This window comes from Pholis gunnellus (genome assembly GCF_910591455.1).
Source record: "Pholis gunnellus genome assembly, chromosome: 11".
Classification (NCBI taxonomy): Eukaryota; Metazoa; Chordata; class Actinopteri; order Perciformes; family Pholidae; genus Pholis; species Pholis gunnellus.
The window spans coordinates 11,152,365-11,177,426 of record NC_136538.1 but is presented as its reverse complement, the minus strand read 5'-3'; the positions used below and the strand labels follow the sequence as shown (position 1 = coordinate 11,177,426).

The 25,062-nt window shown below is 38.6% G+C and overlaps 1 protein-coding gene across 1 annotated transcript in view; it reads right to left on the bottom strand.

Annotated features, from left to right (window-relative positions):
* Positions 1 to 1,613: 1,613 nt before the first annotated feature.
* The window catches only part of wdr27 (WD repeat domain 27), a gene marked incomplete at both ends in the record, with an annotated part of 42,801 nt that continues 19,352 nt past the window's right edge, over positions 1,614 to 25,062 (bottom strand). The window contains 7 exons of the mRNA XM_079169324.1: positions 1,614 to 1,685; positions 14,079 to 14,177; positions 16,890 to 16,992; positions 21,145 to 21,242; positions 23,354 to 23,475; positions 24,417 to 24,514; positions 24,913 to 25,046. Of these exons, the coding sequence (XP_079025450.1) occupies positions 1,614 to 1,685; positions 14,079 to 14,177; positions 16,890 to 16,992; positions 21,145 to 21,242; positions 23,354 to 23,475; positions 24,417 to 24,514; positions 24,913 to 25,046 (726 nt within the window). The remainder of the gene's footprint in view (positions 1,686 to 14,078; positions 14,178 to 16,889; positions 16,993 to 21,144; positions 21,243 to 23,353; positions 23,476 to 24,416; positions 24,515 to 24,912; positions 25,047 to 25,062) is intronic.

Sequence of the window (25,062 nt, the reverse complement as noted above, 5' to 3'; positions counted from 1 at the left end):
TATGGACCATCATTTACAAATGAACATCCTGCTGAGCTGAAGAAGACTTAAATCTAGTGTTTGAGAACATAAAGCCATGTTTACAACGTTTACTGAGATAATAAATCAAATGAGAATTAGAGTCATTTTATAATAGAATTCTAAACAATCAGACTTCTTTTTGCAACCAGAGGAGTCGCCCCCTGCTGGTTCAAGGTGGAGCTTTCAAATACCGCTGAGTTGTATAGTTTTAAGTGCTTTGGGAGCCTTTGTAAGTTATTTTTGGGTACAATGGGTTAGAATAGTAACAAAGCAATACTTTTCATGTCCTATCATAATAAATCTATAGCCGTTTGGAGCCCTTTCAGTCGGGGGCCCCAGGCCCATGTTGCCTACCTTACAGTAAAGTCTGCCCCTGGTGTACAAAACAACACAGAAACTGTGAGGAAGAAGATTGTTTTAAAAAGAACTTTAATCAATGTAAGGTCATAATTCAGTACGGTTAATGTTAGTTCTGAAGCAAGTCAATTTTGGTCCAAAATTCAAAAGTATGTCTAAAAAGAACAACAAGTGCCAAAGTACAGAGCAAAGTATCTTGAAAATGTGAAAAGTAAGGCTTTGATGTGTATAGAATAGTTTCAATGTATACATCGTAGTATATATAATAGTATGATGGGAACTAAGATCAATCAGAAAACATCAAACGGAGATCATAAATATAAACAGAAGTGGTCCTAAAGTAGAACCTGAAACAAACCTGACATGTTTCTAAAACAAAAAGACATGCAGTAACACAACCACATACCGGGTAAAAAACAACAAACAGACAGACATTTTTACAAAATGGAATTTCCACAAGAATGTAACTATGATATACCAAGTTACTACTTGACATATTACCAATGTTGCCCCTTTAATCTTACATTTCACAGTGTCAGAGTCCTTATTCTGACATAGTTGATGTCAGTTTTAGCCAGGATTGTGTTGCGATTGTGGGTGAGAAGAGCAAATGTACAGCTTAAACAATGCGGACGGGTGTGTCAGTATGAACAGTAGTAGCATCTGTGTGTCCGGCAGCCAAATAGGTTGCACCCAGTTGATGTCATAGCTCTGTGTACTGATCTGTTAAGCAGTCGTCTCAGCCAGTGACATAGTACAGTAGATCTGTTCCACATACTGAACAAAGAAAATGTGGACGGACAGAGGGGAATAATGGCTGATAACATTGCTTTTGGCGAATGTAGCAGTAATTATCTGTAATTGAGTACATATCACCATCATCTCGTGACAACAATGCGGTTAAATAAATCTGATGCTCATATCCCTTTGAATCGTAGTCAAAAGTAAAGTAATGATGTACATACTGGAAGTTTTACAAAGATGAGCTGAAATTAAGCACAGAATTTAAAGAACACAACAGACACATAACAAGAAAAACAAAAACTCCTCAAACTTGTATATATTTTTGATCTTTATTGAACCAACAAAACAAAAGGAAATCCCTTATTTCTCCTATCCCACTGAAATCCTAGCCAGGGGCTTGGAACTGCTTTAATGAAACCTGCATGGTCTTTGCAGCAGCCTGCTGTAATTACACAGTCATGTTGGGGACACTATGCACAGCAGCGCTGGTGTCATGAGACAGACGGGGCCCCACTGCTGGACTGAAACAGTCTCAGCTTCCCATCCAGGGTCCCAGTTAGCAGCTAAGAGAGACAGAGGAAAAAAACATTACGTTGAGCTTTTAGTCTTGTGGTTTAAACTCACACAGGCTCCGCCCCTTACCCCTTACAGTATGGGCCTCCGGTTCTGCCGAGTAAAGCCAATGCGGAGATGTCTCTAAACTTACATTCTCTCTACTGACCAGTAGGGGGCGACTCCTCCGGTTGCAAAAAGAAGTCGCATTGAATGGAGTATAAAAAAAAATGACTGTTCTTCTCACTTGATGTATTACCTCAGTACACATTGTGAACATGAGTTTATGGTCTCAATCTCTAGTTTCAAGTCTTCTTCATAACAGCATGATGTTCATTTAGTGAATTATGGTTCATTTAGAGTCAAATAGACCATGAAGCGGAGTAGGCTTTAGGGCGGGCTTACTGTGATTGACAGGTCGCTGCCGCTACCAGAGACGTATACGGCGTCTCCATGCCACTCCTCCGCATTCCAAATATAGTAAATTCCAAAAACCAACATGGCGACAGCCGAAATCCAAGATGGCGACAGTGAAATCGCTAAACTAGAGGCTTCAAAACGGCAGTCAACAAACCAATGGATGATGTCACGATGACTACGTCCACTTCCTATATAGTCTATGGGAAGGACCAGAATGATCTGGAGGGCTTAGGCGATAATTAAATTCTGATAAACTGATATTGCTTTAAAAGTGCAAGATTTGAGATTGGAAGCCTTTCAACTGCCTCTGAAGGGCTCTCGACATGTCAACGCTGAGCTGGCGGCTTATAGCTAACGGTACAAACAGCACCTACAGTGCAAACTACAACGAAAGTGCTGACAGAGCTAACTGTGTATACATGACGGGGAACTGGAGGGTGGGTGCTACACTTTCCGACAATGAGGTGTGAAACAATTTAGCACACTAAGGCACACCTTCACCACTAATACTATACCACCAGGGGGCATTTGACTTTAACATTTTTTATTTTGGCTGTCATCTTTGTGATATTTCTGTTTACTTGTGAAATTAAATTGAATGGAACGTCCTCCTTCTGAACAATACGAAGTAGCACACCATTGTTTCTTTTCTTCCTCTGTCACAGGTACGTGGTGAATGTACAGTGCGTTAGTGTGGTGAATCACTTCACACCTCATAGTAGCATACATTACGTGTCTGTCAGGACGGCTTCATCAGCTGTAACCGCCGTATGAGAGCAGTGCAGAGCAGCAGCCCTGAGGTAACCAGTGGGGCATGTTCACATGTGCTTACAAGCACACATGGACGGAACAGCAATGTCAGCAAAGCGAGGAGAAGCTTGGATAACAACACACGCAGGGGGAGAGATTTCCTTCACTGCTTCATTCTCTGCTCAGGACATTACTCCACTGTTAAACACAGCTCCTTTAAGAAAACCAATGATATACGAAGTGATCGGCGGAGCCCTTTACCAAGAGGGCCCTGTTGCACAGCGGTGTGTGCGGCCTTATATACTGTGGGGTCTGCACATATTTGGGTAGTCACAACCCGATTGGCTGGCTACGCTTATGCAAATGTACAGTCGAGGGTTCCGCCTGTGCTTATAGAACTAGAGTTACAGTATTGCAACCTTCAATATTTTCCAGGAACTGCAGTGGAGCACGTCACTCTCGTTTTTTTACGAGATTCTATTTAGAGGACCAAGTTGCATAACAGCACTTGCTTCTTTAAAGAAGACTAGCATCACCACGGTCAAGATCCATACTGTGTTTGTCATAGAAATTCTCGATTTTCTATACTTGCCATATATCACAAAACAACATGAAGCCTCCTGGCCTGAACTTTGTAAAATAACACGCATACTGAAACCAACACGGGGATGCGATACACTAACAAGCACATATGTACAGAATAATTTCTTCACTACATTTCTTTGCAAGAAGGGAGCAATATCTCTTCTGTTTCTATCTGCCAGTAGAGAAAATGAGGGTGAGGGAGCATTACCTCAAACATCTGACAGCCAATCAGCAGCAATAACAATAGGAAACCCACCATTTGGAGTTCAAAATGAGGATCATGATATTCTCATATTCATATCGGCAGCTGCTCAAAGTGGAGAATATGATAGGATGGAACACTCTTTATTCAAGACAGTTGTTCACAAACGGCTCTATTTTCCCTTTATTTTCAACCTTACGTGTCTTGTAAGAGTGACAAACCATTTCAAATTAATTTCATCCTACTTCGAGCCAAGGTTATTTGTACAACACTTAATCCCATTTTAAGTCTGAAAGGACTTCACAAATCCTACATGATGAAAACATATGTGAAAACAACCCAACAAGTTGCAAACTAAAGGCTATGCTTGGCTGAATGTCACGATCTGCCGTGGAGCATCAATGTCATTTATGGTGATTTGTAGGTGGATGTTAAAAAAACTGTTTCTTTTTTTAACAGTGGGAATCTTGGAAAACAGCAACTGATAAAAACCGCCATTTGGCACAACAATAGTCGAACATTTTTTCCAACGTACTAAAGCTGTTTTATGCTGAAGGAATCCTTTTTTTTACCAACAACCAGATGCCTGTGCTGGGAAAGGGAGTCACAATAGCTAAGGGCTGAGGATGACACATACAAGAGATTAAACTGGGGTGGATTGAATCTTCTTTCTACAAGTGAATGTTGCAGCCACTCTCCGATAGACACAGAGGATTTGCAGGTGTGTGTGTGGAGCCTAAAAGACATGAGGATTTCTGCAAAAAGGTAGCCAAGTAAGCACGAACACAATACACCTACATAAGCATGTGTTATACGAGTGTTTTTCAGCATATAAAAGTGTTTGAGGCTCTCCCATGAAACAAACAGCTCATTTCACTAGCTCTTCTATTTTGAAGAAGTCTTCTTTCTCCATGACCTCCTGCTTAATGACCTTAACCAACAATAGCCAAGCTGTCTGGGTCCTGCCCCCCCCCCCGGCTTCTAAAATAGCTACTTAAAAACACAAGAGGGTCAGTGAGCAGCTCCATTAGCAACTACAGCTCTATTCATCAACTACCTTCTCCATGTAAACATGCAATGTAGAGTTGAAGCTAAATTACAGATTTTCGAAAAAAAGGTGTTAACATGAGAAGGATTTTTCACGCCCTACGCTTGCAGCAAACATCTGTAATCCGACACATTCCATCTCTGCAACCTTCAACCTTTGTTCAGTGGGGCTGAGGCAAGCTAAGCTGATGAGGACCGAGGGTTTTGGGTGACCTTTAAGGTCAGAAGTCAGCACTTCTTGCGAGCTGATTCACTGTAGCTGTAACATGTAGCAAGGGGTCATGCTGGGCCATCACAAGTGAGTTATTTGTCTTTCCTCAACATCCACTTCTAGGAAACAGTTTTCTTGGATTTTGAAGATGTATTCACAATGTCAAATGTCCGTATGCATTATTTGACTTTTGATCATTTAATCATATAGGTCATGAATGAGAAACAAAGCATATTTAAAATCTCATTCAAAACATTTGAGCAGCTCTGGGATCGTAAATCATATTGCGAACTTGCAAGTTATTGTCAGGCGTGCTGGGTTCAATACCACAAATCAATAGTTCAAAGCAGGAAGAAAAATCACGATTATGAATACAATCTGGGTTGGATTCCCAGTGGTGAAGACTGTGTGTCAAATATTGGCATTCTGGACAACTGAAAGTGACCGTCTGCAGAAACTGGTGACAACTGCGGCTTTGAAGATACGAGGAGCGATGTGTTTTTCCTCCCAAAGGATATAATTCATCAGCGCAGACTCAACAAATGCCAGCATACCAGGATGTTCTGTAGTGTACATGCTGAGAGCGGAAGGAGGATACACTTGAGAGATGGAAAAAGGAGCAGACGGTCACAAGGGTCACCAGTTTGATAAGCTTATGTGCTGTCAGTGAAAGAAATGCAGTCTGTTGCTAGTGGTGATAGTTTTGGTGGTGACTTATGAACGGAGTCACTTTCTAACTTCCCATAAATCTTTATGCACGCATAGTATCAACATACAAAGGTCTATATAATACTACACTCCAGCTAAGTTTTGTTTTTTGTTGCCGTTAGAACTCCCTTTCTATTGTTTATGTCTCTTATTTCCCTATTAACAATTAGGGAACTGATAATAGTCCAAATTGGTAAATGAAGGCAATGCTATATTGTCAAAGGATACAAAATTTAAAAATTTAAATTTAGAAAATGTCCAATTGTAAGAAAACCTTGTGGGAAATAAAAAAATCACATTAGAGACATGACATTTTTCATTTAGAAATGTTTTATTAAGTTTGTATTAATCTAATCTTAGCTCTTATTCTAATCTTATGCTATTTTACACAGTTAGATGAGGTTATGCCATTTTCAGTTATTAAAGACATACTATGCGCTATCTAATAACGTTGTGTTCATGCCAACTATATATGTACATATCTGAGCTAAATGTACCCTAATGCATTAAAGCTGCACAGACAAAATGCTGTTTGTCATTCCAATTTCATTTCATTCCCAGTGTCCCTCATATTTTGGGTAGTCAGGCAAAGGAAGTACTGTACAACACTATTAACTAACACCAACTGACCAACTAACCATGGCCAACTCAGAAAATGCTGTCGACCATAAGTCAAAGGCTTGATACTTAAAAATTCCTCCTGCAACTGGACCCAAACTCTTTATTTCCTCACTTCCTGTTCATTGCCTTCCAGCTGTGTTGAACGCAGGCCAGTTGATTTCAGAGAGGCTGTGTCAGCGCAGTCTGCGTCTCACTCTAATGTGACATTCTGGAGCAGACAGCAGATTCCACCTCCGTATTTGCTGTCTGGCCGCTACAGTATGAAGAGAGCGTTTTGCTCTCTTGGGTCCGGCAAAAAAAACAACAAAGAGATAAAATATTAAAAAGGCCGAAGGAGTATGGATATCTTTTTCAAATGCCAAATGGCCACAACTAAAACGATACAATAAAAAGGTCTAGTGGGAATGCCAGCTGCACATTATGCCTGCCCACGAGGAGCAAAGATGACACATGCTGACATATGGAGACAAGAGTAGCACTGAGCTTGAAAGCCTGTGAGATGATTCACTCTTTGTTCATCTTCCTAGTTTGGAACATAGAACATGTTCACTTTTAGAGACAGCTGCTTGTGTCAGTAAGCGGTCACAGTCCTCAGTGAGTCCAGCACATGAAGTGCAAATGAGGTCCTAAGTATTTGAGGGAAAAAGTTCTGAAACTTTTCACTTAATCAAAATACTTAAACTGACATTATATAATAGTTCTTGTTTCATTGTGAGGCTAAACAAAATACTAACAGAGTACTGGATTTTGTTTGTATTCATACCCCTTCCAACAAACACAGACATGTATGCATTTAAAAAGTGTAGTGGTGTCTCTGGGACAGAGGAGAGTCCAGTTTCTTGCTCAAGGATAACAGGAAACCTTGCTCACCATGATTATTGATTGCATGTTTTCAACCACAAACTAAGTTTATAGTCGGACATTATTTATGTCAGATTACTGACATTTTGTTTGTTTGTTAGTGTTCAAATCTTAAGTCTCTTGTGATCTGAGAACACTTTGAGCCACACAATATTCAATCATTTCCTCTTGGATCCATTTTTCAATACGTGAAGTGCATCTTTGTCGTCTTTTTTGTCATATTCACTTGTTATTATAAGATTATGGGGAAAGATTCCTTATGGTTCTCTCTTCCTCAAATTCTCTCAAGATGAAAAATCTCTTCATACACAAAGATGGTAGAAACTCAAGAGGATACAAAGGACGGTTATAGATGAGGGCTTTGCTATTTGTGACTGACTTCAGTGCTCAATGGGATTCAAAGGCATCCTTTCAATCATGGACTCAAAGGTGGCACAAATAAGCTCTTTTTTGATCGAGAAGGAATGTAAAAGGTCACCAATTAAAACTGAAAGGTGACAGAATAAAGAAACACAATACTTAAGCAGCGGAAGGAACAGTGGTTTCAACAACTTTTCTTATTATTTATAATAAATAAAAATATAACAATAGTTTTGTCAACATTCAAGGCAGCCCACTGAAAACAAATGAAGGAATAAGGGAGGACACTCCACTGTCTTCTAATATGCTGACCTTAGGCAAATACTACCAAGACATTTCCACTGCCAATGTGGAACAATGTAATTGGAGCCATTGACAGCTTGGGATGAGACAATACAGACATCTGCGTAACCCAAATAGAGCACAGCCCTTTGAAATCTATTTTTCTTGTCTGACCTAGTAACCTGTTTTTCTGCACAGCAAATTCCCCAGTGTCAAATATGCAGTGTCATAGTACATTGACTCTTTCAGAGTTATTACAACAATGGCAAGAGTAATTACTACCAATTTATCGGCCAGTGTTGGTGAAAATAATCAGAGTTAAACTTCTCAGTGTCAAATATACAGTGTCAATGTACATTGACTATTTCAGAGTTATTACAACAACAGCAAGAGTAAATCGCTCCCCAGTGTTGATGTCATTGTTCACTGCTGTAGTGTACTCTGGAAAGAACTCTGAACTCTGGAAAGCTCCTCCCACCTCCTTCTCCTTTCAAACGGATCATGAGCTTCGCCCCGCCATTTTGCACTTCTCGACAGACTGTGGTAAGTTTCTCTAAATCACTTAAGAAACCAAATTTTGGCATTTCAGCAAAAAAGAATAATTAGAATAACTTAATATTGTTGTTCAACATAGACTCCAGTTGTTTTTGTGTCTTGAAATACCGAATAGCAGAGGGCTAACCTGACCGAGTTGAAAGCTAACGTTAGCTCAAATGTGCTCGCACATTAAGTTAGCTAGGCTAACTAGCTAACATCAAACTCCACAATGTGGGCAAGAGAGGTCAATGTGAAGGATTGACAGTGTTGTATTGTTTTCAATGTCCATAGATGACAGTAAATAGCAAATACTGCGTGTGTGGGGAGTTGTGATATTATCCGTGACAAACCTTCCCTTTTGAGTGCATGGGCACTCCTACAAGGATTCACTTTAAAGCCAATTAGATTAAATTAATAGTTTATTTTCTGTCTATTGCTGTCTAATTACATTCAGTCGTTTTTAATGTGTTTGACAAAAGCTAGTTAGTGTTAAATTTAACTTCAGTGTTGTCTCAGAATGAATTGTGATGTGGGTCATAATGCCATTTCACTTTTTCTGTTTTTACAGATGCCATGTGATTAAAACAAAAATCATCGTTTCACAGTTGGAAAAATCTGCGTTGGCCAAGAAACCTGGTGGAGACGATATTGTCAAGGAACACAACCGGACGAAAGGTGACTGAAACTCTGAGGTAATTTAGATGTCTCTTCTTCATGCACATCTGTTCTTCTACGCTTGTGGGAAAAATATATATATATATTTATTTTAGGGCTGTACTCAACTCAGAACTTTGTCTGTCAAATTGGATTTGGCTGTTCAATACGAAGAATTGTTTGTTTGTACAATTTTTGCCAGCAAGACTTGAGTCATTCGTATTTTCCGAAGGATGATTTGTCTGCATTTACTGTGGTTAAAATAGTTATTGTTATTCAACTTATACACATCTTTCTATCATCTGCCAAGATACCAATAGATTCCAACCAAGACCTTTACAATAGAGCCATGAGGGCTGTCACTTTAAAATATTGTATCTGTAACTATATGTTTTAATACCAAATTTGAGTGCAGTTAGATTTACACACTGTTTTTCACACCATGAGCAGAGAAATTGAAATAAAAGGTAGAAATCTGTGAATCTCTCCTTTAAAAATGTAATTCGAACACCTGCTGGTAGATTGCAGATGATAGCGAAGTTTGTTCTATAGGGTGAAAATAGCTTGAATTGTTCTCTGTATATCCTCTAAATGCACTGTAAACACACATATTTCAATGTTTACAGACATTGTTAAGATTGTACTATTCTAAATATACCGTGTCTTTTAAGAACAATGTTTTTTTTCCATCTTTGAAACTGAAAGTGAGGTTTAATTAATTGTTGCACAATGTAGCACAAATGGGAGTTATACTGTTAATGAAAAATTGTATGCAAACTAAATGTTTTTATTTTTAATAAATTGTTATTAAGATATGATATAATGGTGTTTGTTGTTTTTTCTCCTGCAAACATTTTTTGTTTTATTGTTTGAAGTGTTAGCTGGACATGGTCAAGTAGAACATGTAAAACTCTTAAAGTGTTCTGTTGAAGAGTTAAAACAGAGTAAATTGAAAATAAGGTGTTGGGTAAGAATTACGCTAAGGGAGTAAATACAAGAGGAAATATGTTTTAACACTGGCAGGAGTCAGTTCAAAATCAACACTGTATTTGGAGTAATTTCTTAATCAACACTTAGTGTCAAGTAGGTTTAACACTCATGAAGAGTAACTTATTTAGAGTTAATTTTGATTAACACTCAAAAAGACCTAGTGTCAAATTGCAATAACACTAAGAGTGTTATTTACATCATAGTGTCAAATTTGAGTAACACTTCTCAGTGTAGTGTAGTGTAAAATATTAACTCTAACCAGTGTTAAATTGACTCTAAAAATGTAACACTATGTCCAGTGTTACTTTAACACTCTGTAGATAGGGACCATATGTTCACTGAATCAGTGTTAAAATGTACTCTTTAAGTGTTGCATTGACACTGTCGATTTTACTGTGTGAAGTCATTGTTGATTCTCCTCTGGCTCCAGCATTTTTCTTTGCCTTTACTTGTGATCCTGAAGCTTTAAAGTCCTAAAATCATTGGACGAAGCTACAGATTTAGTATTACTTCTGCCTTGTTTCCAAGCTCTCCTCAAATTTTGCCTTCCAAAACTCTAATCTAAAAATAACTGAAAAAGGGAACAACCTTATGTGTCGAACCAGCAGAGACAAAATTACCCCTGTTGCAAGTGATAAAATACTTTGCAAGTCTACATTTATGGTAGCACATGTAGGTCCAACACAGGAGAGCTCACACAACGTTACAGAGGTATGCCATGTGAAAACCCACAAGACTTTACAAGACAACAAAGTGAAGAGACAGTAAAAGTTGGGATCTTTCATTACAGCCTTAAGTACAGGAATAAACCTGAGGGAATGAACCCCGGAGGTAGATCTGCCTGCTTGATGGTCTTTTAAGTATGAGGATGGAAAACATGAGTGAAAAATGAGTAGAAAATATGCATTGCGTTATCTGTCTGTGCCTTGCATTCTCACAGCAACACCTGGATCTCAAATGTGGCTAAAAAGCAAGTCGAGCACAAGTTGGGGAGAACTTTTGCTCGTATTTTTTCATGTTTTGGTAAGGAGAAAGTGCAGGCTCAGAAAATAAAGCATTGTTACCATTATGATATCACTTGGCTTTGTTCACAGTTAACTTTGACACTGACCAGCCATTTCCCAGGACTTCTTGAATTTCTATTTTGGCCAACAGAAGAGAATATAGATAGATATGTGTGCATCATAGATTCAACCGCATTAAGTTTAACTAGAAGCAACCTCACAAAGTAGAGCCAGGCACTGAATATATAAGTAGAAGATCGACTGTGTGATAAATAGGAAAGAAACACTTTTCAGCTCATATGAAGGAGAGCTTTCTGTAACTAATACTATGTATGTGTCTATGAGCCATCAGAGCTGTGTAGCAGGGCCTTTTAGCAGGAATATGAAGCTGCAGGAACATGAAGCTGCAGCAACATAGAGTGTGAGTTGGGATTGTTTTGTTAGACTACTTTTGCTAAGGATAAAGATTGAAGTGAAGAATGAACTTGTCTTAAAAGTGCTACGGGTGGAATCATGAAATGTACTGAGCGCACATGTCAACAGATCCATCTCCATGTCGACTGAGCAAACTCCCTCCACTAATATGATACGGTTAAAAGCTAGTAAAAAGACTGCAGGTTGGGATTGTTTTGTCAAACCTCCCTGAAATTAAATATGACAAAGTGTGGTCACAGGTTGTGAATCTTTCAATTTCATGCAGTTTTATCTCAATTTGCTAAGAATTTCAGAGGTCTTCCTTCCTCTAAGAGGTCCTGAGAAAGATGGGCCACAGTAAATGTCGATGTCAGTTACTGATCAAGAACAGCCCTTTCCCTTCGGGTGGACAGGAAAAAAAGTAGCTGTGCAGTGGTGAATACATATAACTGTGCAGCTGTGTGCTAATTGCAGTCAGAAAATTGCTTGGGAAACATTGGAGCAGACAGTTAATGCAATAAACTACAGCATTACCGGTTAGTATGAGAAGGCATGCTTATTTCATGAGCAACTATTTCTGTGATTAAAATGATAATTCAGACAGACAACTACCAAAGAAAACATAAAGCCTGAATAAATAGTAAAAGTATATTGAAAGCCACTAAAATCATACTAACACACAAGTCCCAGGTGCTGCATTGTACCAATAAGTATTTTTATTATATTTTATGATTCAACGGCTCTCACTCAGTCAATATGTGTCAACAAAACATAAATTGTAAGTTAGGAACATATAACGTCTATCATGCTTTTATTTTCAAAGTAGGAAAACTTATCATGGCTCTTTATGTTGCTGCAGAAGTGGAGCCCTCCAATTTCTTCACATATTTGTGAATTTTACGACTTGGCAGGCTCACGTAGTCTGGGATGGTTAGTGACAAAAATCTGAGTGTGATAACCAATAAGAGATGATCTCATGAAAAAGATCTGATTGATACAATTTGATATATATTACCCAGAAAATAAAGGACATTACACTGAATAAAAGAAGGGTTTCGATTATTTGTACAAAGTACAACATTTTAAGAAAAATGGCCAGATTTGTAAGATTTGTAAGATCTGCAAATGTAGTAAGTCTTCACAGTTGTGTTCTAATTAAATACATTTTCAACCTTTTTTTAAACATTTTTTAGAGTTTCTGCTTTGCCCGCATGTTCTATCAAACTAAGCACAATATGCAGTATTGCTGATGGGCAACGAGCAAGCTCTGAATGATGAAGTGTGTCTTCAAACTCTGCAGATTACTGGATTCAGCCAGTAAATGGCCACGAATCAAACTTTCCACTTTCAAACTTGGAAATCTGAATGTATCATTGTGCTGCAAAGTTGAACTGAATGGAGTTACGCAGATGGACATGAAGATCTAAAACATGTGCCACAAGTCCAAAAGACAGTCAACTAGAAGTGTCATAAGACATCCAGCAGAGGTTGTGATGTTATATTCTAAAACGCTTCTTTTTGCTAAACTTTGATTTGTTATTTTCCTGTAATGGCAATTAAAAAAAAATGAAAAATGTTTGTCCTGTGTTAAGCTTTACTTTATGTTTTCCTAGATGAGACCAAACCGTTCCTGAATTCCAATGGATATCTACCAGTCTAGATTGATATTATGCCAACAGCGTTGACTTAATTATAGACAGTAGGGACAACCTGAAGTAAAGAGATCACAAACTGAAGCATTCAAAGCATTTCTACATTTGGCAATCACACAGAGCTATCACTATTGAATATAGTCTCTGCCACATCCCTTCAGACACAGTAAAACAAACATGGCACAATATTAAACTACAATGGATCCATATTGGAGTTTCAGAGTTGAGTTGAGCTTTTTATCATTTTTAGCTTCATTAGACATCAGCAGAAATTCTGCGAGGTCACTGACATACAAGTCCACCCACCCTGAACTTTGGGATGGTCTCCAAAAACCCTGCTATGTGACCTGAGCCTGAGGACATCATTCCTTCATAACAATCACTTGTAAACTTACACACAGTTGGAGTTGAGAGCAAGTTGAGCTGGTTCAGGCCTGTTTAACTAACTGACCCTTTTAAATATTAGTGAAAATTATGTATATATGACTTTTAAACCATGATATGTGATTTGTTTTTAATTTGAACCAGAAGAACGCTCAGAAACATACCAATATTTCTATTTGTTAACTATCACAAAGTGCTCTACGTATTTGTACTGTATCCTGAGATTCTATAATTTCTTTGACAATTTGTATTTTACAACATTTCCTAAGTGAAACATAAGAGGTGAAGCAATTTCTTGGACTGAAGAAAACATGAACTCTGAATGACACTGCTTTTCACCGTGAACTCTTATCTTTGCTTTTGGACATTTTCCTTTCATACCTATATCTGAGATAACGATTAAACTGATGTGTAAACATATTCAGGGGAGGAATGGAGGGTAAACATACATTAACACTTTTGGCTTGCCCTGGGGTGATTATGCAAAATCAACATACTGTAGGTCAACATCTGGAAAGTGAAATCAATCTCTGGCTTCAGCTGTCTGATATCTGACAGTTTCAGTAAACTATGGCCAATAGCTTACTGGGATGTAGAGAACATGCATATCTTTTAGATGAGGTATTTCTGTTCTGGTAGATGGGGCATTAAATTAATGATTAAGGAGTAACAAGAGACTTATAACAGAACCACAAAGACAAAAAGTGAAGACACGTTCTTACCTCTGGTGTGGCAGGGTTGAAAGCCACACTGAGCACCGTGTCCGAGTGTTTTTGAAGTTTGTGGAGGTAGCTGCTGCTGCGTATGTCATAAATGTATGCCTGAAATGAATGAGATAGACTACATGAGCAAACGCAGGTATGAACTGTTACCATGCAGTGATGAACCAATATAGAACATGTATAGAAGTAGTTAAATTGAGCCTCATAGAGCAGCTTAATATATGTACATGATACATACAATATGCAAGTGTGTTCGGACTGAACAAGATGCACAAATTAAATATGGTTAACTAGACAGAAAGACACTAGCAGACATGAACAGATGTGGATACACTTTAGGGATCATTTCAGCTTTGAGGGAAAGTTTAGGGTTTCTGTTTAAGTTTTCCGAGTTTGAGCCCGAGCACATGCATAGAAAAGCCCACTTCAAACAGATGCAGTGAGTGTGTGTACAGCTAACATCCATACTGTCACAGCCATTGGTTGTTCGGGGAGAATAATAGAGTATTCTGTCACCTCTACTTTAAATCATATTTTACTGCCCTGGTGAAGCGTGCCTCTTTCCTGCAATGGGAACTGCCATGTGCTATCTAGGCCTTAGTGAAGGATCCCTTTGAGCCTCTGGAGTGCTACTATCTGAAGGCGTTCGTCATTCAAGATGGCTTTGGTGCTTGCATCAATCTCCGGCAAGAGAGAGTGTGAACTAACCGCCCCGTCAGTGCACCCCAGTTGCTTGATGCGTGGTGACCGCAGCGAAACTACTCTCAAACCAAATTCCTCCTATGCTACCAAGAACTCAAGGAGTTCTTTGAGGTTGAGGGCTAAACAGCTGGATCCTTTTCATCTTCCACCCCATGCGGGGAAATTGCATCTGCTTTGCCCAGTTTGTGTGTTGGCATATTATGTTAAAAAGGCACAGCCCCCCATCAAATGCACTGGGTGTTTGCTTCGGGATGGTGTGGCCGGTAAAGCCCTATTCAAGAAACGCCTTGCGGGATGGCTTTTTGAGTGCAACTTCCAAGCCCATAAGCAGGCGGAAAAAGACCCTCCCACTGTGGTCCGTGCACAAAAAAAAGCAGCGTGACGGAGTCGGCAGCTTTATTCGGGTGAGTCAAGGACATATGTACGACGGCAGCGGGGTCGACGCCCTGTCCGTTCATATGATTCTATCTCTTGGACGTTGAATTTCTCTTGAATTTACACTTGGTCTTGTGTGCACAATAAAACATTTGTACACCGCTTGTGTAGACATCTTAGAATCAACACTTCAATTTGAAATCTTAGAATACTGGAAATATTTAATGTTTCATCAGCTTGTTAGCGCCATACAAACGTAATACAATCAGTGAGTTTTAAGAGCCATTTGTGTGCTTCAGTGCCATGAGTACAGATAAAAACTGATGCGGGGATGTTTGTTACCAGACGACGACTCATCAGATTCCTGCAGCTGTTTTGTATTATGTTTCCTTGAAAAAAACGCTTCAAAAGTGAGCTCTGTCAAACGATCCGTGGGTAAAGTGTCTCCTGTCTGAGGCATATGACGTGTGTGGTAACATGCAGGGTATTAGATACTTGGAAGAAAGAAGTTCTTTCAGGAATGTTTAAATATCACATGGATCCCCAGATGTATCAGCTTATATCAACTGTAACTGAAGCTGAGAGCAGGGATAACACTGAACGAATAACAGGTTAATATTGACCACATTGAAATAATATTCCACTTAGATTTTTTTTGGCCTTGTGTTTTTTGGAAAATGTGTAATATGATCTAGGGAGTCTTTTTAAAGTATTCAGGTTCTTTTTTTTCCATGATTGCTTTTTGATATATTAAGACAAGTACAAATGTGTCTGGCTTATGGAAGTCTCAGGGCAGCTACAAATAAATACGGTGTAGCTAACTACCATATACTCTCCCTATTTCCAAGAAACGTTGGAAATGTCCAATCTCGACAGAGATGCTCTCAAATGTCCCCATAATTAATAATAACCAGCAGCATTCATATATTATTCCACTGCTTTCAATAAGCACGTACACCAGAAGAAAAGAGAGATGGATAAGGAAAAGGGAGGCAGTCTTCTGAAAACTTCTTGAAAGCAAGTATAAGTCGCAGTCTGGAAAAGCAATTAAATAGTTCTGCTTCAACATAAATGTTGGATTTGACTTGGAAAAAGGCTGGAGTTCAAATAAAAATCTCTGAGTCAAGCACAAACAGCCTTCACCTTAAATGGAGGTGAAACTGATAAATGAATGCTGCTGTTTTCCTGCGGTCATTCTGCTTTCCAAGGCAGAATAAAATGTATTGTAGTCAGAATACTTTGCCATTTGTGCCTCTGGTTAACTACAATGAGTCCATTCATAAAGGGCTTAACCCTTTGCATTATGGTAATCTGATTTAACAGTCGAAAATTTGTGAAAATATCTCGAGCTGCAATATTTTGTTGCTTTATTAATGGAAGATACGCCACTCTGTAAACTTGACAGACACCAATACACAGTGACACATGATCAATACATATTCAATCTTATTGAAGCTTTTAAAATGTCACATTAGCCATTAACTTTTTTGTAACTTTGTTATAAAAAAACACTGCTCTAAAATCATAAAACCAACCACAGTTTATAGGTGGCTTTGACGGGCAGAAGCCTTAATTAAACCACATTCAATCTTACAAAAATGAAGAAAAAAAACAATTACTGATTATCAAAGTTTTCTTGTCAAATTCTACTTTAAAAAACGGACTGTCTGAGATACAGTATGTACAGAGAAGTCTACACACACTGTAAAGGGAGAGACAGATATTCCAACTTACGCAGTTGTCCTCAGAGCCTGAGGCAATGAACCGGCCACATGGTGATATGGCTGAAGAGCATGGATGGCAGCGATTTAGATGGTTCTCATAACGTCGTACACACCTGAGAAAGAGATGCACACATTGCTGAGATATTATGAAGTTCACAAACTCAAACCAACCTGATGTGCAGGAATGAATGAATATTTGCAATCTTGCTCTGGGTCCCATTAAAACTATATGATTTCTGGTTTGTTTCCTCGCAATGGTCATATTAGGAGGAGCACATGATATATATACTTCATATCAAAAAATATCCTTTAATCAATTGGAAATTATTTTACCCTGAACTCTGTGTGCCAGGGAAAACTGTAGAATAAACGATAAAACACTGCTTGAAAGTGAGCTATCTTTGGAATGGGAATGAAAAGCATTTCACACACGAGTGCAGCCATCTTTTGTGATATGTTGTGATGTGGTGTGATGTTAGATGAAGATGCAAAGTCTATATAGAATTCTGAACGCTGGCAGGAATTACCAAGGAGCAGAATGCCACCCTGCAGACTTCCGGTTTTAAAAATATCTGAACCAGAAGAAGACAAGTAGCTGAGCATGACTCCAGCATTTCCAAGGAAAGAGAAGGGAGATGATGAACGGCCCCCTCGTGCAACTTCTGTGCAGTTTCTTTTGCTTTGGAACAGCATGTAATCTCTTTACAATGCCACTATTGGCTAGCTGAGCTGGGGTCTCTGTATGGGCTGGCATGTTGGCAGCGCTTTGACAGGATATGGTGAGAGCATGTCTTTGACATTCACATGCTAATGTCATTAAGCTTGGCTAAAAGTAGGTCATATTCACTGGTGTTCATAAAGACATATGATATACCCAGTACGGTGAGCAAGTTAAATAAAAGCAAGCAATAGAAACTAACTTTATGAAGCTTATAATGCTGGAGCAACCCTTAGCCTTGACTGTGGAGATGATTGACTGGTGCTAAAAAAAATACTGAGAACTAAAACAGAAAATGTTTGAAACAATTTCATTTAGATTTTGTAAATACTTTAAAATTTGTCCAGTTTAGCTTGAATATACAGGATACACTTTTACCCAACAGGTTTATATTATCTCCTGTTACTAGCTAGTTATTAGCTACCCTGAGCCTTCCACTTAGCACTCATTGTATTCGTATTAGTTTGTTGCACTTATTTTATTCGTGTTAGCTTGTTGCACTTATTGTATGTTTGTTTCTGCACTGTACGTTTGCTCTGGTTTATGCTCTTAGATACTTGTTTAGCAAATGATATGCACTTCTGACTTCTGGTGACTAGTAGTTCTCTTGAATACCGATGTTGAATACACTTATTGTAAGTCACTTTGGATAAAAGCGTCTGCTAAATGACTGTAATGTAATGTAATGTAATGTACTCATGACAAATATAGTGAAAACCTCTTTTTTCATTTTGGTGCACAGCAAGATGGATGAGAAGCATCTGTTTCTAAATCCACTACAGTCCATCTGGACATTCAGGTCTGCACATTATCAAACTGATAAGAAACAGTTTAACAAGTTAGAAATAAACACTTATCTGGTTTTCTAGGTCAGAATGGGGATCTAACGTTTTGACTGAAGAGATGCCCCCCCACACACACACACACACACACACACACACACACACACACACACACATTCTCTGTGTTGTGTGAGTGATGATGACTACACTGCATTTTCCTGATGACTTACACAGACTGCATCGGAGGGTCTGATTCTCTTGAGTGGAAGCCTGTACGGTTCCTGACTCTACCTGGTATTCAGTGTCAGTCATAAAGGTTAATTAGCAGGCTAATCATAGCTCTCTATTTGCAGCCAATATATTTTACCCATTTTAACTGTGTCTGAGCAAAATCAGGCGAAAGCTGCTTTTTCTTGTACTATTCGATATTATTTATTACAAAGGCATTATTGATCTATTCAGTCACAACTTTAATTTATCAGATGAGTTGCAAACTTTCATAAACCGTTATCTACATTCAATACACATGGGCATCATACATGTTTGTGCTTTTGTCTGAAAAGGAAGAAACAAGAAGTGCTGGGGATTCTCATGTGAGAGAGCAAAACAAAACGACAATTGAGTTTCAGAAGCACTGAGTGAAATGTATATTTCCCATTGTGGTTTTTATGATTGAAGACAAAATACAGTATTAACCCCAATTCTGTCCCAACTGAGAGTTTGTCAATGGAGTTGTGTGTCTAATAAGACACATAAAGGAATTTGGCTAGGTGATTGGTGCGTAACAGTAAACACAGAGCAATAATACAAGACATCATTTGAAAATAGAAAGATTTACAATTGAATATAGTAAACAAACAAACAAATGAGAGTATGTTAAAACAAGTATGTTAATATTAAAGTGTCATGTGTATATTAACAGAGGTCCTGGGGGTGTAAGTGTCTGAGTCAGTGGAGGTCCCGGGCATTATTGATGAACCCAACTGCAGATGGGAAGAAACTATTTTTGTGGCGTGGGGTCTCCTGCCAGAGGAAAGGGACTTGAAGAGTCTATTAACCGTTCTGTAGCTGATGGGTAAAAGAACCCACACAGTCATTCATCAGCAGTGTTTATGGACAAGCATGATGAAGTCATAAAATAACTCTGTTAATGACTCTGATTGCAAAACAATTTGGCAATGAACCCCTTCAAAAATTGAATTACAAACCCGGTGTAATGTTAGCAAGTGTCCCGTCGAAAAGGTGAGCGTGTGAGTGTCAGTAAATATGAGGTCAGCAGTGACGTTACAGCTGTGAATGCAGCAGTGCAGTGAGTGTATAATTTATTTCTTGGTAAATAAATGATTCAACTCCTCAAGACCTGTGAGGAGATACAAGCTTTTACTGTGTCTTGCTTTTCAACCAGCTGATGATTAAAGTGATGGGGATTAAAGTTAGCAACAGCTCTGATTTAGGCTAATTTAAGGTGGGCTGACCTTAGAGGTGGACCAGCTATTTCTTCTTTAACAGTTTAAATAATAGCGCAGTTAAACTAATTTGTTACAAGGACATCTCATGAAAATGAGACACGTTTTCATATCATTGTTACAACTGTAATGGTATTATTAAGAATTTATATCGGTACACAGCAAGTACTCAAATGTAAGTACTTTGCAAGTACAATTAAAAGAAAAAGCTACACTCAATAGAATAATCTGTTTATTATGAGGAGCAGCCACATGCCCACCTTATGCAAGTTTCACTCATGCAATTCATTGTTCCAAGAACTTTGTTATATGCCTTGTTATAATAATGAGGAGATTCTGGTGAACATAAACCTAAAAATGACTTAACTACTTCAAGTAGCGGCAACCTAATACATCAAAAGTAATACCTTTAAGTTAGCTGTAACTCTTGTTGTGGTTAGCACTATCAACAGAAACAGACGCGTAAGGTCTGTCAAGGTTTATCAAAGAGGGAACCCAAATTAAAAGAAAAAACAACCACCTGCTTCTACAAATTGTTTTCATAGATCCATATGTTTCACTTCAGAGGACCTACATCTGCTGAGGAATGCTTGATGACAGCTTTAAGAACCAGAAGTTGACCTGGAAGCCAGGTACACATATTTATCAGATAGAAATACGGTTTTGATTGAGTCTGGGGTGAGGAGTTAAGGATGAAAGCAGTCTCAGACATGAAAGAATGAAACGCTCAAAAATGCCTTCTACCGGGCCAAAAGGAACATTTTTAAATCCAAGAGAGCCTACTTGAATTATCCGCCTTATATGGGGCAAAAAAAAAATTCTCAGCTACGTACTTTGGAAACTGAACAATTGCAGATTCAATCATCAACTGAGGAATGTTTACTTAAGAAATGTTTTATGCAATTCAAATATAAGGTCATTTTTGCACTCCCAGGAATAGCAATGGGAAAAAAGCAATATCGGTTTCTTCCTTAATGTACGAACATGTATTGCCCTTGGAAAATTTGACAGATGTGATGAAGCAACCCTTCAGCCAGTGTGAGTAGCGATTAAGACTGTGAAGCCAGTTTCATTAAAGTCACTCATCATAGTAAATGTAATGGGTTCATTTTTCTGTCAATGCTTTCTTGTTTTGGTTAAGTTGCCATACACCATTGTTATGCCACCAATGTAGTGCTCCGGGGTTTTGAACATTTTCCTACAGGACTTGGCCATTTAATAGCACTTTTCTTGCCTTATTTTCCCATGTAAAATTGCGTTGTAAACAAATCCGCTAGAATAGACTACATTAAAACCAACCTCAGTGTACGGAGGTCCCACATCTTCACACCATCCGTGACTGCACTGGTGAGGAAGAGGTTGTATGAATCCGGCGCTTGTGTGCTGAACATGGAGCCCTGTGCAATACACACGCAAAAAACACATGTTTGAGTGAAATAGGTTGTAAATCTTCCATTATTGTACAGTACTGGAAAGGTTTGTCGCTGTATATCAAATATTGGACAGCAGTTTTCACATTACTATTGCATTATTATAACCTAAAAGTAGAACGTGACATTTAAGACAACATAAGCTCAATAAGGCTGCAAGGAAAACTGGAATGAAAGCAAAATTGTTGTTAATTTGTCTTTGTGTCATTTTCCATCTTTTATGCATCACACTGAGATATGCTTCAGCTATAGACATTCCAGTGCTGAGAGAGAGAGAAAGAGAAAGAGAGAAAGAGAAAGAGAGAGAGAGAGAGAGAGAGAGAGAGAGAGAGAGAGAGAGAGAGAGAGAGAGAGAGAGAGAGAGAGAAAGGGGTGTTTTGTTTAGACTTCCATTAAGAGTGTGAGAACGGGAGTCTGAGAGGGCATTTCCAGTTCCATTTTCCGAGAAGTCCTCTGCTCTGATGAGTTCCAGCTGAATTTTGCAGAAGAGGCGATGGAAATTTGAAGTGGGAAAAGCTGCTTCACATGCTGCAGTTCCTGATGTTTGGTCCACCTCTCGACAAGAAAGCAAGAGTGGAGGGAAGACTGATGTTATGTGTGCCGTCTCCAGGCAGGGGCCGTCCCGCTGATCCGCAGGTATTAATCCGACAGCATCCAAAGGCCCTCGGGCACCCGGGCAGAGGACCCCACATTGACGCAATAGCCAAGCTGAAACAACAGACTGCAGGCTTTCCATAGCGTGTGGCACACAATAGCTGGCGTGACAACGAACAGGCACCTCTTGGTCGAAGGAGTATAGTCAGCTGTGTGTACGAGTGCATCACAGTTGAATGAGTTGATGCATTTAATCCATGCCACTAGCTGCAGTGTGTCCAGCTAATCCAGGCTGGCCTTGAGTGTCAAGTATGCACAGGTCAACAACCCAGGGTCACTGGGTACGACCCCCCCCCCCCTCTCTCTCTCTTTTTCTGTCTCACAAATATACACTTTTCAGTGTTCCAATAAGTTATACAAGTATTCGTAAGATTTCAGTATTTTAATGATCAAAATAAATCATGTTGTTGTTATTACAAAGTTGGCAAACATTAATATGACTATACAAGGAGAGAAACCAGGACCTTCATTTAATAGCTGCACAGAAATGTAAATAATACGCATGAAACCCAGACTTGCATGAATTTATTACTGATATTTAGAGTTTCATTTTGATTGATGCAGTACTTCATTCTTCATAGCACTATAATGGATGTCGATACAGGTCCAAGCTGTCTACTTATTAGACACCAGCAAATTGGGCCCACATTGGTCCAAGACAGTGATGTGGGAGTAAGGCCACATAAACCCAAACTGCATCATGGAACAGCATTACTCCAAGGCCAGCATTCAGCATGCTCTCCGCCTGCCATCTCCTATGGCAGTCTTAATCCTGGTGTACCAGGGATTTACGATTAAACACTCGGCAAGATGAATGATAGCATGTCCTGTCTTTCTGTTATGGAAATGTGGGTATTTTTGTACTATGACCTTCTTCATTCACAACACAAACTAACACTTTTATTCCCTCAAAGATGATCTGTGCCTTATGAAACTCGCCGGCTTAGAAGTCTTACGTAAGACTGTGACATCTGCCAAACAGTCGACCCTTCAAGAGTAAGATGGAAGATGGGGCTCATACAAACAATTGATGCCAAGCTAAATCTTTGCCGAGTGGATCAGGTCTAAATGTTACTTAGTCAGCCTTTGGAGTGATGAGATGTCTTTGAGTTTATCCATTCACAAAGGTCAGAGGTTGTCTAAGCAAATTTAACAAAAAAAACGTACATGTCTGACAATGTCTTATCTCTGAAGAATGTAAGAAAAATGATGTTGTAATATATGCCACCTCACATATTCTGTCATCTGACACACAGAGAGAGCAGGAGACAGACTGTAAACTGTAAAGTTGTAGTTCAGTTGTGGATCAGATAATTGAAAGCTGTTGAAGTGTTCACGAATAAAATAAAGATAGTCTAATATATGGGTGATTGAACTTTGTTCAATTCTTATTTGGGCAGTCAGGAACGTTTAGATGGTCTTACCTTGTTCTGTGTAATGCAGTGGACGGCTCTGCTGTGGGCATCAGGGAGCGTTGAGGCAACTGTACCCTTGTTCATATCAAAAACCTGAAGGGATCGATCTGAACCACACACCAGAACAATGTCTGAGACAGCTTTTAAGAAAAGTTATGAAATTTATTATTTACAAACTATAGGCGTGCTGTAGAGATGTGTGATATGTACGTTTTTATGATGTTTCAGTTCAAAATGACTTTTCTAGGTAAAAAAAGAATAACTTATATAAAGAATATCAACTTTTCATAGCTGCATACATCAGTTTGCTTTTTTGCATACAGCTTATATATATATATATATACTGTATAAATATATATACTGTATATATATATACACACACACACACACACACACACACATATATATATTTACATATTTGTGATTATGATTTGTGATCTTTTAAATATCAGTAGTTGTCTAGCAAGATTGTAAATTGTAGTATTTAGCCTTCAAAATAGTCATTTATGCTCAGGTTTTACACAATATCTGACGACACGGAGAACAGATATTTTGAATAAAATGATAAAAAAAAAATCTTGATTTTTTTAAAACTAATTTTCAAAAACTAATTCGTACTTATTAAATGTAATGCTGTGTTAAACGCCTCCAATTACACTCTTTCAGATTACTTCTAAAAATATATATATATATCGCAATTGTTTTTTTAATGATATGCAAAGTAATTGTTAATTTACAAAGAAAATCTAAAAAGTGTTTTACTGTAATCCATGTACTGTATATCCATTTTCCACTCCAAAGCATGGCGGTTCAATGCAACTCTAGTCAGGATTTCGCTCATCCCAACGCAGCACCTCAGTAGATTTATTGGAAAATAATTGCATTGTAAATCCTAACAAGGGGCTGGAATGCAGACATTCTTGAAAAATTAAAGACCTAAATGATTTACGGGTAAGGCTGGCAGTGGAAGCCCTGAGGCAACCCGTGTTCACTTGGTCCTCCGCAGCATCAGTGCAGTCTCAACTAAAACACTTCCTGCAGCAAGAACAATCATAACAAACAAAAAGGATACAAGAGAAGAAATCATTGATTGCAGAGAAGGTAGTGATGTTTGTTGCTGATGTCGTCGTGAAGCAGCTCGTCAATTTGACGACACTCCGTTGGTGATATCTAACAAGAAAAAGACGAAGGTGACTATAGGATCAAAATAAGAACGTTATTCACTCTGCACATCTATCATGCTTCATCTCTGTCTGAGCTATGCGGCTGTTAAAGAGTGTTCGCTGCCCTTTAACACTCATTTTTGATTTAGTTTTTTTCTGTTTATGTGTTTCCATTCACAAGATGTATCACATGTATAACTGCCTAAAGAAGACAAAGCTGAATCAGCAACACGCAGTGCTAAAACATATAGCATTAATTATACTTTTACCTGCATTGCAATGTGTAATACATTTGTATATTGGAACAATAAATGCATTGGTAAAACAAATTAAAAACCCATAGCTAGTATATGCATCACTATCAAGCATACTAAACCGTTCTGCATAACGATCCCTTGTAATTACCTTTTTATGTTGTCTCGTGTGGTGTCCACATTGTACAGGTACGAGTACAGAGAGGGTCCAGATGCCAGGAGCAGAAATTTGTCGAGGTAATAAAACTGAGCACCTCTAATGGGTTTGGAGAACATACTGTCGCCCTAAAGGAGAAGAGAC